Source organism: Microplitis mediator, chromosome 5 (assembly GCF_029852145.1).
Source record: "Microplitis mediator isolate UGA2020A chromosome 5, iyMicMedi2.1, whole genome shotgun sequence".
Classification (NCBI taxonomy): Eukaryota; Metazoa; Arthropoda; class Insecta; order Hymenoptera; family Braconidae; genus Microplitis; species Microplitis mediator.
In genome coordinates this window covers 1,928,574-1,947,071 of record NC_079973.1, presented here as the reverse complement: position 1 = coordinate 1,947,071, position 18,498 = coordinate 1,928,574, and the positions used below count along the sequence as shown (strand labels likewise).

Sequence of the window (18,498 nt, the reverse complement as noted above, 5' to 3'; positions counted from 1 at the left end):
ATTTTTAGCAGCAAAAAATTTCATTATTTTTTTTTATTAATCATAATTATTATTATTATTATTATTTTTTAATTAATTAATTTAATTATTTATAATTGAGGTTTTTGTTTTTAACAAACGTTTTTTTGCGCGTCGTGGATAAGCTGATTTAAAATTTATTTTTAATTAATTCATCAACTTTTTAAATGTAAGTGATATTTTATATACAGATAAAGGTAGTTTATTATTATTAATTATTATTCGTTAAGGATTTTAATATTTTGTCCGCTCGCTCCCACTTTAACTGTAACAAAAATTTGAAAATTATGAATAAAAGCGCTAAGTTTAATTAATTAATTAATTAATTAATAATAATTACCGTCTTGAGTCGGATCTGGAACGGCGATCTCGGCTGCGGCTGCGAGTGAGCGATCTCTTGCGTGGACTGCGCGACCTGGATCTAAAATATCAAACAAATAATTATCAGACCGATTAGTTGTATATTCAACTATTTTTCGACAAATATCTAACATGTTAAGAGTCACTCGAATATTATTTGCCAAGTAATTTTAAAAATTATACAGCTAAATATTATTCGAGTTATTTATTTTTTTATTTCCTAGGGATTAAAATGTTATCACAATTATTTTTTTTTTTAATTAATTAATTAGTTACTTTTTTAAAAAATCAACAAAAGAAATTAAAGATAAAAAAAAAAAAAATAAAAAAAACATTTTAAAGGAAATTTATTATTTTTAAACGATTGTGATTATGAATGTTATTGTACTATGATGAAACGCGAGTTCTCAGGGGAAATTACGATGAACTAATTTGTTACACTGTAGAAAATTCGCAGAGTAAATGCGGATTAAATCCGGAGTGAATTTTTAATTATTCACTCCCCTCGGAATGAAATTCACTCCGGAGAGGAGTCTTGGAAATATTATTGATATAAAATAACTCCACTAAATAAAATCGAAGTAAAAAGTCGCGTATGACATTACTGAACAGCTGATACGCACACACACGTGCACACACACTCTGTTTAACAATTAAATATAAATTCATTTAAATGTTGAAACTCCGGACCAGAGAGAATTGGGAGTGAAATTAAATACGCGGCACTCCGCTAAAAAAAAACTCCCAATTCACTCCGTATGTGGAATGATTTTTTTTATGATACTGAAGTTAGCAGACGTCTAATAATTTTTTGATTTTTTTTTAGACGATAAAACATAAAAAAAAAATATTTGAAAAAATTGCACCTGTAGTTTTTGAAATTTTCTACATGTGCATATTTTTATTTTATTTATTTACAATTGATTTGTTGAAATACGAAAATTCAAAAATTTTTAAATGTCTGCTAACTTCAGGATTATATTTTTTTTTAACTCTGGAACTCCGAGTGGTGGATTGAAATTAAATCCGTATTCACTCCCGATTTTTTACAGTGTAATTATTATTATTTTATGTAATTGAATAGAAATAAAAATTGACTAATTATCGATAAATAATTTCCCTGAGAACTCGAACGTATGTAAACAGATAATAAAAAATTTTTGAAAATCTGTGAAATACCAGACATCTGTGAACATGTAGTGGTGGTGGTGGTGGTAGTAGTAGTAGTAGTAGTATTGGTGGTGGTGGTGATGATTGGTGGTACTTGGTTGGGTGAAAATTTAGGATGGTTGTGTAGGTGATCATATTGCATTGCTCGATCGACGACTAAGATGCGGTCGCATTGATTTACTATATTTTTATAATTTTTTTTTTTAATTATTCAGCCAATTAAAACGCCGTGATTGCCGGTAGTGGTAGTAGTAGTAGTAGCAGTACTAGTAGTAGTGGTAGTAGTAGCAGTAATAGTAGTAGTAGAAGTTGGGACGATACGCGCTGAATATTTTGATCGTCGAGTTCATATCGCGTTGGCTTGTTTGATTGATTGACTGATTGATGGATAACGGTGCTCCTAGACGGCTTAGAAGAGATGCGGTCGCCCGAAGTTGGATTATTGAAGGGTAATTGACGTACACGACGGACAGCAACGGACTGTCTGACTGACTGACTGATCCGACAGACGACTGGCTCCTATTGGTGACTTGGTTGGTGACTGATGGTGACTGGTTGGGAAGTTAGTGGGCAGGCAGGCTATTTATTTTTTTTTTTTAATTTTTTTGTTTTGTTTTTACTTAAACTCATTTTTTGACTTTTTAAAGTCTACTTTTTTTATTGCTAGACGTTTATTTATTTTTCACGGTGGCTGTAGTAGAAGTAGTAGCAGTAGCGGTAGTAGTAATGCTAGTAGTGGTGATAGTAGTGGCGGGGAGATGAGCAGACTTAGGAGCTGACACTTGTAGAATCTGCAAACGTCAGTTTACACCAATTTAACTATTTAACTCGCAACTAGTAACCGCACATCATTCGACTTTATCATTATTATTTTACATTATATTCATAAAAAAATTTATATATATTTACTATGTCCTAGCCTGCTCAACACACTATACTTAAAAAAAAAATTAAATCAATTAATAAATAAACAAATAAATAACTTAATTAAAACAAATTGCTCTTCAATTCTCGTTTCGACATAATTGACGTCTTAAATCTCCATATCTCAACCAACTAGTCAACCAAAACTCTCATCAATTCTCTTATAATTATAAATTAAATTTAAATCCATACTTAGCACGCATTCAAATAGAAATGATCCAGTTATAGAATCAAAAAATCATCAGCTCATTAGAACTCTGACTAAAAATACTTCCATCTGCATTTTATTTTTATATACTGTCTTATATCCGCAATATCCATCAATAAGATAAATTATAAATAAATTAAATTATTTCCACGTCTATTTAAATCCATGCCAAGTAATTTTTATCATAAATTAAACATCAATTATCGAAAAATAAATATAAAATAATATTAAATTAGTATAATAAAACTATGCGATGACGTTCGAGTGATGCGTGCATGACATAACATCCATTAGACATAACAATAAATAATTAATATCAATAATAAATATATATTATTTACAGTAATATTCAAATACTAAACAAATCACATAAATATATATGCATATATATATAAATTACCTGGGAATTTGACCATACGGAGAGTAATCTGGGCTTCGCGAACGAGACCTAAAGAAATAAGAGATAAAAAAAATACGTAGGACTATTACTTGTTTAAAAATAATTAATCTTGGTAATTAAACGGCAGCAGTCAAGTCCCAGGTGCTCTGCTGTGACTCCATAGTCTAATTATAAAGCTTCTTACCTGGAGTGACGAGACACAGATCTTCCAGTGCTACGGGGACTGCGCGATCTCGACCTATGTTTGTAAAAAATTATTTTATTTAAACGTTTATTATTTAAAGTTAATTTATTGTCCATCAGCAACTTAACTAAATATTTATTATTTAAATAAAACTATACAAGGCTTCCTACGGTTGGTTGACTAAGTCCTGTATCTCAAATCAGTGCATTGAGCAAATTATTTAACGTGCGACTAGCAATTAAAATTAACAATTGACAATTAATTACACCTTGCAGGTGATAATTATCGTCTGTAATTTTTATTTTACTTTGAAATTTATCATCTATTTGTTACAAAAACTCACCTTGAGTATTTAGGACCCGGTCTCCGACCACCTCCAGCACGACGACTTCTTCCCGATGACATTTCAACCCTTACTCTGGTTCCGCAGCAACGTCTGCAAGTAAATTACCAGTAATTTAAATAATTTAATTAATTAATTAATTACTAAGAATTTAATAAATTTATTTTTCACATCAGCGTCAAGTGCGCAGTTAAAATTTTTTACTTGTATTCAAGTGTCAGTTAAAAGAAGAAACCGAAATATTTTCAAAACGAATTCAGCAGACGTCTAATAATTTTTGGATTTTTTTTTTAAACTAAAAATTATAAAAAAAAACTATTTTAAAAAATTGCACTTATAGTTTTTTAAATTTTCTACATGTGCATATTTTTATTTTTTTTTGTCATCGATTTGTTGAAAAAAAAATTTGAAAATTTTTAATTGTCTGCTAACTCCAGGATCATTTTAAAACGTCAGTTTTTAAAAATTGTCTGCAGTAATTTGCGACTGTAATAAAGTTTACTATCGACCTTTAATTAATTAAATAAATTACTTACTTTCCATGAAGACCACGGACGGCATCTTCAGCATCTCTGGGATCTTCAAACTCCACAAACGCGAAACCCGGAGGATTTCTCGCGACCCAGACATTTCTCAAGGGCCCGTACTGACTAAAAGCGTTTTCTATTTCATGTTTACTTGCACTGCTGCCCAAATTACCGACATAAACTTTGCATGATAAATCCCACTCGCGATATCTTGACATTGTCGCTGAAAAAATTAATAATTTGTTTTATTTTATCGGAGTTTTGAATCATAAATGGAAAGTAATTTAAATTTACGTTTATATTTAATTACTATATATTTATATACATGCATATACGTAGAGATAGACGATTATTTATGAGAAAAACATTGGAGATAACCATGAACCCACGCTATGACAACCTTGAACTGATGGTTTTAATTCAAATAATTTATTGTCATTTGGTTATTTATATATAATTAGTAAGAGATTTTTAAAATTTATAAGCGGATACTTACGTCTTATTTATTTGTAATGAGTAAGTCAGGGGATATGAGTATTTTTAAAAATAATCAACAAATCGCAATAACTGCAGCACTGTACACTAGGAAATGACAAAATGGCGACGCATTGCGGCGCGTTCTTTATTATCCCCACCGTTTTTTTTTATTACTGGGTAAAAGTGACAGCCAGTGACATCTCATCATTAGAGGTAACAGACAGACAATATGACATTTACTTTTTTACTGAGTACTAGATTGTTCTTAAAATTATTATATTTATTATAAAATTATAATCATTGAGGAGAAACCGGCCATCCTCTTTCCCACAACCTGAGAAATAATAAAATTTTTTATGAATGTAAATGTAACAGACATAAGACAGTTTTTAAATTACATATAAAAAAATTAAACAATTAAATTGATAAAATAAAAAAAAATTCATATACTAATTTTTAAATTTTCTAAAAATCCATTTTTTAATTTTTTTGTTAAAAAATTTCAAATTTTATTGTTTTAAAATTTAAACTTTATTGTTTTGAAATTTTAAAAATCGTCAAATGTCCGCCAACTTTACTGTCAATTTTTTCTGCGCTCATACGATTTGAGAATTTGAAATGAGTGTAAATGTAGCAGACACAAGACAGTTTTTGAATTACATATAAAAAAATTAAATAATTAAATTAATAAAATAAAAAAAAATTCATGTACTGATTTTTGAATTTTCTAAAAATCTATTTTTTAATTTTGCTATTAGAAAAATTTTATTTTCTTACTTTAAAGTTTTAAAAATTTTCAGATGTCCGCCAACTTGCTGTCATGAATTTGAAAAGAAAAATTTCCGACGAACCAGAAATTTTAAATTTCTGTCAAACTCCAGAATATGGTAAAAAAAAAAATTATCTGTAATAAAAGTCTGAAATTGTTTACTGTCATACTTATATTTTATTTTAAATTTTTGGCGCCACTTTGCGCGTTTTTGAATAATTAAAAAATTAATTTAACTGCGCATTTGGTAGCAATTAATTTATTTGAATTTTATTTAACGTACTTAGGATATTTGTAGGTCAGTTTCCAGGTATTTTTCATACAAATAAATAATAATAATTACAGTAAATTGAAATAATTAATAAATACATATAAGCAAGTTTTGGTAATGGTCTAGAAGTGGGGCTCCACCTATTTTTCAAAGTTCCAAGTGCTTACACCTTAAATATCTATAATTAAACTTTTTCCACGTGTTCAGCTACACGGCGGATTAAATTTTCTGTATGTGTTTTTGTCTCTAACACAAGATATCTATCCGAACCTTGTAACTAAAGTGTGCAAAATTGATAAAAAATGACACAAATTATGCTAATTTTCCAAAATAAATTTAATAAATTTCTAATAAATACAAATAATTAATTTTATTAATACCGTAAGATGGACGGTGGCGATAGAAAGGTCTAACTAAGAGTTACAAATATTTTTTGAGCTCTTGTATAGTGAAAATTGGCATATTTCTGTTATTTCAATACACTAACGGTGTACAACAGCTCACAAAGCACTTTGTTGCAAGCAGTTTGGACGGTATCCGCCTTCCTTTGCTAGTATAGTGTCTGGCTGAAGCCCGCAACACAGTTTTACGCCGGCTCGTACTGGTAAGAGATGTAGTCTAAGGCAAGAGTGCGTTAACATAGCCTTACTGACGAGTCCGTTAACGTACTTAGGACGAAACTACAGAAATTATGGCAAATAGGCATATATCTTAAGTTTTGGTGGTTGACTTAAGAGTCAATACATAGAATAATAAGAAAAATATGTCAAATGGTGCAGTGTAGCACGGAACAGAAAAAAAAAAAAAAAAAAAATTTCAAACTAAATCTGTAAATCAAGCTAATTTTATACCTTTGGTATACACGTACAATTTATTAATGCTTAAATAACACCTAAATAAGCAAGTACATCTTCAATCCGCCGACAAATGCTAGAGATTGAAATTGGTTTCAAAGCGAATTGTCTATATTTGGTCTTTTGCTTGATATAAACAGGTGGAGCCCCGATTATAGACCATTACCCAAGTTTTTTAATTCTTAAATTACAGAATACAAAATAATACCACAATTATAAAGACTGAGTAATTAATTTAAAAAAAAAAAAAAAAAAAAGAGAAACAAAAATATGTTAATTTCAGTAATTATTATATCAGACTCTACGGTATTAAAAAAATAAGCTCACTCATACGTAAAAAAATCTACAAGTAATTGAAAGCTTGATAATTTAAAAATAAAAAATAATCGCTTCCTCTTAATTATTTAATTAATTAATTAATATGGAATTAACACACAGTATTTATATCATAGTTATTGTTTTTTTTTTATAATTAATGTGATACGCAGTGAGCTTAATTACACAAACGTGAGCGTATTAGATATTATAATTAATTAATTAATTTAAAATCCGTCCATAATTACTGGTCGTTGAAACACTTAACTGTAATGAGATAATAAATGTAATTAATAGATTGATATTAATGATTACTGGTATTGCTAATTAATTGCTAAATAATTACCGTCTGTCGCGAGACTCAGAGCGGGAACGACGGTCTCGGCTGCGACTACGCGTCAATGATCTTCTACGTGGACTGCGAGACCGCGACCTAAAATTTTACGAGTCAAATGTTAATATTTTATCAACCAATCAATTAATTAAGATGTATAATTAATTGCAAACGATATTTGATAATGTTTCTTTAATTTCAATTTTCAAAACCATTTTTTTTTTAATACGAAAAAAAAAAAACATGATCAAATATATTCTTTAGACACAAAAATATAAATTCACATCAGAAAGTAATAGCTAAAGCTCTCATTAATTAACAAATTACTAATTAAATTAATAAGTTAATTGTAAGACGCTATCCCAATAATTTAAAAAAGAAAAAAATTTTAAATTTACTGAGCAAACGAGGTAACAATTAAACAAAATAATGTAAGCATGTAAAAATAAGCGTGAATAAACACATGGTTAGTGATACAGTCTAGTGTCTAATGGACAAAAATCTCGTTGGCTCAGCTTATAAAATATATATAGATATATAGATATGTTGATATATAAACTAAGTAAATTTTTCAAGATTAAAATTTCAAAAATCTGTGAAATACCCAAAACAACTGTGAACATGTGGTGGTAGTAGTGGTGGTAGTAGTAGTAGTAGTAGTATTGGTGGTGGTGGTGATGATTGGTGGTACTTGGTTGGGTGAAAATTTAGGATGGTTGTGTAGGTGATCATATTGCATTGCTCGATCGACGACTAAGATGCGGTCGCATTGATTTACTATATTTTTATAATTTTTTTTTTAATTATTCAGCTAATTAAAACGCCGTGATTGCCGGTAGTGGTAGTAGTAGTAGTAGCAGTACTAGTAGTAGTGGTAGTAGTAGCAGTAGTAGTAGTAGTAGAAGTTGGGACGATACGCGCTGAATATTTTGATCGTCGAGTTCATATCGCGTTGGCTTGTTTGATTGATTGACTGATTGATGGATAACGGTGCTCCTAGACGGCTTAGAAGAGATGCGGTTGCCCGAAGTTGGATTATTGAAGGGTAATTGACGTACACTGACGGACAGCAACGGACTGTCTGACTGACTGACTGATCCGACAGACGACTGGCTCCTATTGGTGACTTGGTTGGTGACTGATGGTGACTGGTTGGGAAGTTAGTGGGCAGGCAGGCTATTTATTTTTTTTTTTTAATTTTTTTGTTTTGTTTTTACTTAAACTCATTTTTTGACTTTTTAAAGTCTACTTTTTTTTATTGCTAGATGTTTATTTATTTTTCACGGTGGCTGTAGTAGAAGTAGTAGTAGTAGTGGCGGGGAGACGAGTAGAACTAGGAGTTGACACTGGTAGAATCTGCAACGGTCAGTTTTACCATTATAACAATCAACGTTATCATACTCCGTGCCACTATTTGCATCAATTTTAAATTTCATTATTTTCTTTTTTTAAAAATATAAGTATATAAATTAGTTTGTTTTTATTTTAAACCAATAAAACTATCAATGGTCCTAGACTGCCCACTCTAATGCAAATGAGACATCATGTATTGGGATTCTGAATTTAAATTAAAATCTACAATCGAATCAAGGCCATGATAAAATGATCAAAACTACTTTTTAAAAAATTAAATAATAATTTAAATAAATAAAAATAATCGTAATTTAAATCCGGAACTCATACACAAGCTACAACTCATGTTAGTTTTTGATAAATTTAAAATTTCAACGAACGATGGACGATGACCTGAGTAAATAAAAAAAAATAAATTATAATTATTTTAAAATACTATTTTAAAATTATAATTTTATAATAAAATAAATATATAATATAAATGTATAAACTTTACGAGTGCATATGTGCGTTATTAAATGGTGTTATCTTGAATCTACAATTCGTTCGCTGAATAAATTGATTGTAAATCTTATCAATATCATAATTATCATCTTGGTACTCTCGTTTAAAAAACTACCAGCAATAGTAATCCGTGCAACATAAAAATCCAACAGATTCATCTCACATACGTACTTTTCGATGCACATCGCTCACTATGTCCGGTAAAACGATCTGAAATACTTTACAATACGGACAGTTATTTAAATTATCTATTACCTGGAGTATCTTGTAACGGGTGATCTCTTCGGACTCTTGGACAGCGACCTAAGAAAATAAAATATATATATACATACATATATATTTACTTTTACCGCTCACTGACTTATCCGAGGCCTTGTATCGGCGGGAGCGTAATTTAAAAATAATTTTAATTAAAATTATTAAATTAATTTACCTGGGGTAGCGGCCTATTGATTTTCTACGAGGACTGCGGGATCGCGACCTACAAATTTACAAAAATTTATCCAAAATAAGTACATGTGCTTATAATTAAAACGTCCAGTAAAAAATACTAGTGTGTAAAAAAATAAGTGACTAAAAAAAATTCAAATGCTTCAGGATCATTTAGGATTCATGAGAAAAAGTTTTAATTTTAATTTATGTGCAGAGATTTTATCAAGACTTTTTTTTAGTTTACATACCCAGAGACCGCCAGCAGATTAGAGGATGATAATTTATTTAAATAACTTACCTAGAGTAACGCGGACCAGGGCGACGAGCTCCACCACCACCACGACGACTTCTTCCTGAAGACATTTCAACTCTTACACGAGTGCCGCAGCATCTCCTGATGAAAATAAAAAGTTTTCCAGGGAAATAAAAATAATTAATTGGTTTTGACATGAGTGTGAATGCAGCAGACATCAGACAAATTTAAAATTATTAATAAATAGAGTAAATAATTTAAAAAATTAAATTTAAAAAAAATGCGCATTTAGAAAATTTCGAAAATAACAAGTGCATTTTTTTCAAATATTTTTTTGTAAATTATTTCCTCTATTTATTTATAATTTTAAATTTGTCTGATGTCTGCTATGTTCGTAATTTAAAAAATAAATTTTTCCGACGAATTTGAAATTTTAAATTTCTGTCAAAACTCCAGATTACGGTAAAAAAATGAACAATATCAGTAAATATTTACAGTAATTTTTATCTGTAATAAAAGTCTGAAATTGATTACAATCATAAATATTTTATGAGTGTGTATGTAATATAATAATGTGAATATATTTTTGGTAATGGAACCCCGTACACTAGACCATTAATTTAAAAACAAATTCTCTAGCTCTTTGACTTGGAAAAAAATTAAATTTCATATTTTTAATTTTTACGAATGAACTGAAGAAAAATTCCTGGAATTTTATATGAGTGTGAATGTAGCAGACATCAGACAAATTTAAAATTGTTAATAAATAGAGTAAATAATTAATAAAATTAAATTTTAAAAAATGCGCATTTGGAAAATTTCGAAACTAATAAGTGCATTTTTTAAAAATTATTTACTCTATTTATTTATAATTTTAAATTTGTCTGATATCTGTTACATTCACATTCAGGTTTTGACGTCTTGTAAAAAAATACTCACGTTCCATGAAGTCCTCGGACGGCATCTTCGGCATCTCTGGGGTCTTCAAACTCGACGAATGCAAAACCCGGTGGATTTCTCGCCACCCAAACATTTCTCAGAGGTCCGTATTTACTAAATGCGTTTTCTATTTCGTGTTTACTGGCACTGCTGCCTAAATCTCCGACGTAAACTTTGCATGACAAATCCCATTCGCGATAACGCGACATTTTGTTCCTAAAATATTATAATTTATTCATTAACACGGTAATTATAAATATTTAAATTTATGTAAGTATGTTGTGTATATCAACATCAACATTAACACAGGACACATCAAAGCCGCGAATTGTCCGCCATCTTCGTACTACGAAAATTTACACATAAATTTACTATCGAGAAATTAAACAGCTCATATATTTATATACATTTTTCGAGCCGTACTTCACCAATTGTTTGTAAATAAACAAATAAAGTGACAGTTATATTGCGCGTTGATAAACTCACTTAATAATAGAGTTTTTTTCGCTGGCGAAATTCGCCGTCAATTAAAATTTCACAACTGATGATTGTAGAGTTGAATTAATTTATTTTCTGTAGTGTAATTGCGGTACTTTTATTTACTTACTTATAATAAGGAGTATTTAGCGGTTGCGAAATTCAATTGAGTAATTTTTTATTTTATTGTCACAAATAAAACTTAAACGGGTGAAATTGACGTCCGGGAATTCTCAAATGTTTCAATACAAGTGTTAAGTCTAAAATGGAGGTTTTTTTTTTATATATATACTCAAGTTTTATTTTTGTAATGACAATTATCCGCGCCTCTGCTGGGTTCTATTTAAACTAAAAATTTATCCGATCAATTTTACCGCCAACTCCGTTTTGGTAAAACGACAGGCAAAAAAAATTACATGTGTGAGTGTTACTGACAAGTGGGAATTTTTCAAATTTTTGAATAAATAAATGAAATGTATGTAGAATAAAAATTTAAAAATACGATCTGAAGTTAGCAGACAATTAAAAATTTTTGAATTTTTTTTTGAACGATTACATTTGAAAAAAAAAAAAACTAAAAATAGGCACATGTAGAAAATTTAAAAGACTACAAGTGCAATTTTTTTGAATATTTTTTTTTTATAATTTATCGTTTTTTAAAAAATCCAACAATTATTAGACGTCGGCTAATTTCAGTATCATTTAAAAAATGCGCATTTAAATCAATGAAAGCGCGCGCATTTTTTTAAATTTCATTATTTTAATTTATTTATTTGTTTTAAATTTATAAATTACCTGATGCACTCACGCTCATTAAAAAAGTTTTGAATAAATCAGTCGTTAATTAAAAAGCGGGAAATAAAATTTACAGTTCATTAGTAATAAAATTTTATGATTTCAATCAATTTTTGAATAAATATAAAAGTAATTTTAAAAAATGTATAATTGTTTTAAAAAATGAAATATATATTTTTATTTCAAATAAAAATAAATATATATTGCAAGTAATACAAAAAATATAAATAGATACAGTAGTAAAAAAAAAATTAATTAATTATGAAGTCGGTTGTAATCAATTTTTTCCAATTGAACGAGAGGTCGTAACTGTTCAGCAAAAATTCTCATGTCTTCAGCGATAGCATCCTGGCCACTGGGTGCCAGAACACTTAACTCGACCAAGTAACTCTGGGAAATAGGTTCCACTGTTTCAAGAACTTTACCTTGAGGCATTTTAAATATTTTCGAAACAGTGACCTTCATTCTCCCTTTCCTGAACATGTAGCCTCTGACGATGTACTCAAAATCCAGTCTGCAGCCCAGTTCTGTCAGAAACTCAATGACAGTATTGCTGGTGCCAATGTCGATGCTGCTACGGACAATTGTCGGTCTTGATTTGTCTCCAAGTTCCGGTTGCCCGATGTACCTCAACTGGAACGGCATGTCTGGGTAATCAATCGCTCTTCTGACTCTTAGAGACAACGGAGCCTCAGTCGGTCCTCTAAAAAATAAAACCCATGGATAAGAACTTGAATAAACTGACAGCAAGTAGTTGACAACCTACTGCTGCAATTTGTCGTCAAGCTGAACGCAAAAATTTGAATTTCCATCAGATGACAACTAGACGTCAACTTGATCAGAAAATTGGTGGCAAAAGTTGACAGCCCATTAGTTGGCTTCAATTTTTCCGGAAGTTGGTGACAACTTGAAGTCAGAAGTTACAAAGACTGAAGTTGTCGTCAACTTGACCGCAACAAATTGACACCAACTTTCTGACCTGAGTCTTGCTACCAGAAGAAACTAAAAAATTAAATTTTTTTTTACCTTCTGATACTGAAACAAGCCTCGTGGTCATGAAAAGACTCCGGACCACTGTCCACATTGTCACAGAGACCACGAAGACGGTGTAGCAGGACCTCAACAGCACTGTCCAGTATAGATCCTTGTAGTAAATATTCTTGATTAGGAATAATATTTGATTTCAATGCTGAACTCAAACTGTCCATCGCTGTTGATATTTGTGCCGCCATTTTTATATTAATTCACTTTTACTAAATAAATAAATATAATTATCCTCTTAATAATTCTGTTTTGTAGCTCTGAAAGTTTGTAACCTCAAAATAATGTCCTGTCACCGTTCATTCAAAATATAAACCAGAGCCACCTAAAGTCGAAGTCCATTGACTCGAAACTTCCCCTCAATCTTTACCCCCACTAAGAACTCTGCTGCCTTCCACCCGATTCTATACATTTGTATGTGTCTATACATTTATATATGTGTACATATATTTATATATCCTCATACGTGTGACACAAGCGCGTAATTTATTCTTTGAAGTGGGATTCGAAAATTCGAAATTTTCAAGAAATTTCCGCTCCTCCGTAGACTAACTGTCAAGTTGATGGAATTCGATTGTATAAAATAAAATTAACATAAAAAATATATATATTTTAATTAATTAGTATTTATTTACTTAATATTATACAATATCAATATAATTTATCAAAATTATAAACATAAATTTAATCATGAGAGTAAATGTAGCAGATGACAATTTAAAAAATTTAAAAAAATGCGCGGACTTCTCAATCATTTGAATACGCATTTTAAAATTTTTATTTATTTAAAAACTGCTGTCGGCTGCATTGACTCATAATTTAATCATGGGCTGAATATAAACAGGGCTCGTATGTCCACTTGGGGTAGACGCGCTTGAATAAATTCATAAGAATAGTATCCTGTGACTTTAACTGACCATCGAATACACATTTCATATGTCCATGAGTTCCTGAAACATAAAAATATAAATAAATATTTTTATAAACTAACTAATTTATTATTAATAAATTTATTTACCCAGAGGTTCTTTGATGTGACCACGACGTCCGTATTTCGTACGTAGCTTGACTGGTTTGAACCAATCGATGTCTTCACGATTGTAAAACATAAATCTGATTACTGCTGATCGCTTGAAGACTTTGAATGGATGACCACTGAGGACAGCGCGTTTTATTACCAGTCTATCAGGATTTGCTGATAAAACGCTGCCAGTAGCGATAAGTTTCTGTGTAAAATAAAAAGTATTTAGTATTTTAATTACTTGCACCCACATGTCGATGATTTATGAAGTAAAATAAAATAAAAATTACAGGCAGTTCATTTTTCTTTTGCTGGAAACATAAGACAGGACACTGAGGGAACGTAATTGGAGCGAACATACTCGCGACTGCGGTCTCTCCTGGTTGGAAAAATCTGAGATACTGTCAGAAAAAATAAAAAATGTTAATATTAAATATATAAATGTATGAGTGGTTGATTAGATGTGAAGATGAACGAACCTTGTGCTTGGGGGTGTAAGTGTGCTCGCTAAATATCGGAGCCGCGACGAATCTTCTGAACCCACATTGGAAAATAAGTTTCTCTTTAGAAGCAATAGGTTGAGCTTCTGGGTCATTAGTTCTTTTTAATACGACATTCAGCAAACTCATTTTATGCTCGTTCGGTAATAATCCGAACACGATCAATTGTCTTTGACCGTCGGTGGAATAAGCATCGTACAGTTTCTTGGGTACGTCTTTCACGTGTATCGTAATGTAAGACCCAGGCTAAATAATTAAATTTTAATTAATAATAGAAACAATAAATTGAAACATTAATTTAATTTTATTAGTTAACGGACCTCAGCTCCAATAAGAACTTCGTTTTCCTTGAACACAAGTTTGGTCGAACGCTGGAAATTTTTGAACTGAAATATGCGACCAAAGTCAAAGGGTAAATCTTCTTTAGGATCCCAAGGACTTGTGCGAAATGATTCAAGTCCGCGGTATTTTTGAAAACGTTCCCGGGCAGGAATATCCTGAGGGGTATCAACTTCATCTGGGAACTGCGCGTCTTCTTTTGCTTCTGCAAATTTACAACCCAATTAATTAATTAGTTTTGTAATTATTATTATTTTTCTAAATAAAAGAAACTAAAAGATTACCTTTGAATCTAACCATCGCTTGTCTCTCCTCCATAAGATCCATGTCCTCATCATACTTTTGTTCATCAATCGGAGCTTCTGACACAGTCATAGTCTCGTACTCTTCATCAGCCTGACTTGCATCTCCATCCCAGTCATCTTTGTCTACTGCCATTATCTCTCCTTCACCTTCACCTTCAACTTCGTCCTCATCTTCGTCTTCATAATTTTCATCTCCATCACCAGCCTCGTCGTTTTCATCTTCAATAATCCAAGCAGCCTGATAATTAGATGTACCTTTAGGTACACGTTTTGTATTTTTTTTCTCCATCTGCTCTCTCTTGGCTTCTTCTAGTTCTTCGGCTGTCGGCCATGTCTGCTCAGCGTCCATTGGATCCGGGGTATTTTCAGCTTCCAAACTTTCCTGCAATAAAATAAAATAAAAAATAAGAACAGCTACAAACAAAAATAATAAATAAATAAAATAATTTACTTGTTTCTCAGGGTCAGCTCGTTCTAAGATTTTGACTTCATCCGTTTCCATATTTCCTTTAGTACCCGTACTATAAGGATCAGTCGGCATGTCTATTTGAGACATTTGGAAGTCTCCAAACCCAATGACGTGAACGAGACCATTTACTGATAACGTTGCGCCTCTTAAATATCCAGTTATTTTTAATGTACCGCTTTCATCATTTTCCTAAAAAAAAAAAAACGAATTTCCATAAATTTTAGTTAATTATTACCGCAAATAAAATTCAAAAGTACTTGAAAATATTTAAATATTAATGACCCTGATAGCACGAGTTGCTTGTCAAAACTTTTGGCTACAAGTTACCGCCATCTTTATGAGAAAGTTGACGCCAGGGAAGAGCCGCAATTCAAAAGCAGGTTTCTTAGAAAATTGAAAGCAACTTTCCGTCAACTTATGGATTGCCAATTTTTGCAACCAACTTTTGCCACCAACTTTCTCAGAAACTGTCTATCAACTTTGGAAGCCAACTTGGCTATCAGGGGAATGACTGCCCGAGTTTCACTGGCAAATTTATTAAATTTTGTATCACCGTAAAAGTCTTGACTCAAATTTGTGTCTTTTCAAGATTTCGACTATTTTTTGAACTCTTAATAATACAGATCATACTTACAGGACAATAGTTAATATGTTCAGCCATAAGATGCGCTCTATGTTTCCTATAAAATATACTTTGTTGTTCTTGTTCTCCTACAACTCGCAATAAATTATAGGCATCCATCGCATTATTTAGCGAATGTGTTTTAACATCAGGTAAATATTTTTCAACTAATTTTGTTGTCTGCTGTCTCAATTTTTTAGTTTTATTTTTCTGTACAAAAAAAATTCAGTTATTAGAAATTAAAGTAAAAAATTTGTTGTCATTAAAAAATAATACAATACCGTCATGGAAAAATCAGTCTTGTCAGCAAAGACGACCATGGTCGTAGGTAATTTTTGCGGGATACTAGTTTTCAAAATTTCTTCTCCCCATTCGTCAATATTGTCCTTTATGATAAAAAGAACTGTTGATGCGACTTTCATTACATCTAATGCTTCTAAGACGTTATTTTTTGAAGGAACAACGAGAGCGAATCGTTTCTTAAGCCTCGGAATACTGAAAAAAAATATTTAATTATTAGAAGCACAATAATTTGACAGGAAGTTATAATAAATATAACAGTTCCATGATAACTGATCCCCGGTAAGTGATCAGATGACAATTTACCCCGCAGACAACTGATCCCACCGATCGCATAATATATGTTCTCATATATATTTAGATCTTATACTAATAGTAAGATTTTTGGCTCGATTTCAAAATGAATGGTTCAAATGTTTGATATTATGGCGAAAATATTGGTCGTATAAAAAAAATTTTCAAACAAAAGTTGTAGGAAATTTAATTTTCTAAAAAAAATGTCTCTTATGATTTTCTTGTACGATGAATATTTTCACTGTAATTCCAAAATTAAGATTCATAATGAATGATTCAAATTTTTACTAATTATCAAAATCTCAATTCTGAAATTATGGTCAAAATATTGGTCCTAAGAAAAAGTTGTAAGAAACATTTTTTTTATAAAATAAAATTTCCAACAACTTTTAGACGAAAAATTTTTTTATACGACCAATATTTCCACCGTAATTCCAAAATTAAAATTCATAATGAGTGATTCAAATTCTTATTAATTACGAAAATCGTAATTTTGAAATTACGGCTTTTCTATTGGTCCTAAGAAAAAATTTTAAGAGACATTTTTTTTATAAAATAAAATTTCCAACAACTTTTAGACGAAAAATTTTTTTATACGACCAATATTTCCACCGTAATTCCAAAATTAAAATTCATAATCAATGATTCAAATTCTTATTAATTACGAAAATCGTAATTTTGAAATTACGGCTTTCCCATTGGTCCTAAGAAAAAATTGTAAGAGACATTTTTTTTTTCAAAATTAAATTTTGAACAACTTTTGTACGAAAAATTTTTTTGTATGACCAATATTTTTACCGTAAAATCAAAAATTCACACCATTAATTATTAATTGTCATTTTTAAATTAAGACAAAATTCTTGGCCGTGCTAATAATGATAACAGTTGATATGTTTTCACATATATTGGTAATATTCAATGGGATCAATTTGTAGGGATCACTTGCCGTGGTCTAAAATTATCAGGATCAATTGACGGCACATCAAATACGACAATAACCTGATATGAGTAATTCCCTGAGAGTTTTCTTTGACCACAGCCTGATTAGTCTCTTCCAGTCTATTGATAGTCAGCAATAAAGTTTGGAGATCGACATCATCTTGAAGTGGGACAACGGCTATTAGAATAGGAGCTGAAGATTCACCACCGAATTTACGTTTCTCCATCAGCATTTCCTCACGTTTTTTCAAACGCTGCTGGACCGATTGATTGCGACGCTGATCCTTGTTCGCAATCAACTTGTTCCTCTTTGTCAATGTCTTTACATTGTTAACTTTGCCTAAAAAAAAATATAATTTAATGAAAAAAACTTTTGGAAAATAAATTTAAAAAATTGAAAATAATTGTAACCTTCTGTGGAACGTTTGATTGCACGTTTGCTTCGATGTCTGCCAGTATTGTGACTTTTATGAGTTTTTTTAATACGAGTCATTGCTGATTATTATAAATTTATATTCACATTAATTTAATAATTCAAATTATTGATAATAATTATCAACTTTTGGTTTATTAGTTTGTTATCAAATACCACGTGGTATTTTCCTGATGTTTTTCTCAGCAGAGGTTATGAGAAAAAAGTTTCAATTTTGAATGGAATTATCAAGAGCTGCCACTACTGAGTTTCAAATCTCCAGCAGTGCGCGTTTTTTAAATGAGAGAGCAAATTATTTAATTTAAAAATACCAGACCTAGATATTTTG

The 18,498-nt window shown here is 30.6% G+C and overlaps 4 protein-coding genes across 12 annotated transcripts; all 4 read right to left on the bottom strand.

Annotated features, from left to right (window-relative positions):
• Positions 1-192: 192 nt before the first annotated feature.
• On the bottom strand, positions 193-4,784 carry LOC130669163 (RNA-binding protein 1-like). 7 transcript variants are annotated; one of them, XM_057471919.1, is made up of 8 exons: positions 4,631-4,745; positions 4,429-4,540; positions 4,144-4,357; positions 3,608-3,700; positions 3,265-3,318; positions 3,081-3,128; positions 359-439; positions 193-283 (listed from the first exon to the last, which is right to left on the bottom strand). In XM_057471919.1, the coding sequence occupies exons 2-8, from the start codon at positions 4,463-4,465 to the stop codon at positions 280-282; spliced, it is 531 nt and encodes a 176-aa protein (XP_057327902.1). In that variant the 5' UTR covers positions 4,466-4,540; positions 4,631-4,745; the 3' UTR covers positions 193-279. The 7 variants fall into 7 exon arrangements, with proteins under 7 accessions (XP_057327902.1, XP_057327907.1, XP_057327901.1 ...); XM_057471918.1 differs by lacking the exons at positions 193-283; positions 359-439 and adding an exon at positions 1,734-2,339 and having other exon boundaries at positions 4,631-4,752; XM_057471922.1 differs by lacking the exons at positions 193-283; positions 359-439 and adding an exon at positions 1,734-2,339 and having other exon boundaries at positions 4,445-4,540; positions 4,631-4,752.
• Positions 4,785-7,025: 2,241 nt separating this feature from the next.
• Positions 7,026-11,400, bottom strand: LOC130667968 (RNA-binding protein 1). Of its 3 annotated transcripts, XM_057469915.1 has the most exons (7): positions 11,243-11,400; positions 10,636-10,851; positions 9,742-9,837; positions 9,445-9,492; positions 9,267-9,314; positions 7,167-7,253; positions 7,026-7,087 (listed from the first exon to the last, which is right to left on the bottom strand). In XM_057469915.1, the coding sequence occupies exons 2-7, from the start codon at positions 10,842-10,844 to the stop codon at positions 7,084-7,086; spliced, it is 492 nt and encodes a 163-aa protein (XP_057325898.1). In that variant the 5' UTR covers positions 10,845-10,851; positions 11,243-11,400; the 3' UTR covers positions 7,026-7,083. The 3 variants fall into 3 exon arrangements, with proteins under 3 accessions (XP_057325898.1, XP_057325900.1, XP_057325899.1); XM_057469916.1 differs by lacking the exons at positions 7,026-7,087; positions 7,167-7,253 and adding an exon at positions 8,334-8,510; XM_057469917.1 differs by lacking the exons at positions 9,267-9,314; positions 9,445-9,492.
• A 720-nt stretch (positions 11,401-12,120) lies between these two features.
• On the bottom strand, positions 12,121-13,277 carry LOC130667700 (mediator of RNA polymerase II transcription subunit 18). The gene is made up of 2 exons (XM_057469489.1): positions 12,934-13,277; positions 12,121-12,610 (listed from the first exon to the last, which is right to left on the bottom strand). Exons 1-2 carry the CDS (start codon positions 13,137-13,139, stop codon positions 12,163-12,165), a joined length of 654 nt encoding a protein of 217 aa, XP_057325472.1. The 5' UTR covers positions 13,140-13,277; the 3' UTR covers positions 12,121-12,162.
• A 279-nt stretch (positions 13,278-13,556) lies between these two features.
• LOC130668318 (pre-rRNA-processing protein TSR1 homolog) lies at positions 13,557-18,376 on the bottom strand. The gene is made up of 11 exons (XM_057470549.1): positions 18,149-18,376; positions 17,798-18,077; positions 16,486-16,699; positions 16,217-16,414; positions 15,565-15,771; positions 15,093-15,495; positions 14,790-15,013; positions 14,449-14,715; positions 14,260-14,370; positions 13,967-14,174; positions 13,557-13,898 (listed from the first exon to the last, which is right to left on the bottom strand). Exons 1-11 carry the CDS (start codon positions 18,228-18,230, stop codon positions 13,768-13,770), a joined length of 2,325 nt encoding a protein of 774 aa, XP_057326532.1. The 5' UTR covers positions 18,231-18,376; the 3' UTR covers positions 13,557-13,767.
• Between the last annotated feature and the right edge of the window lie 122 nt (positions 18,377-18,498).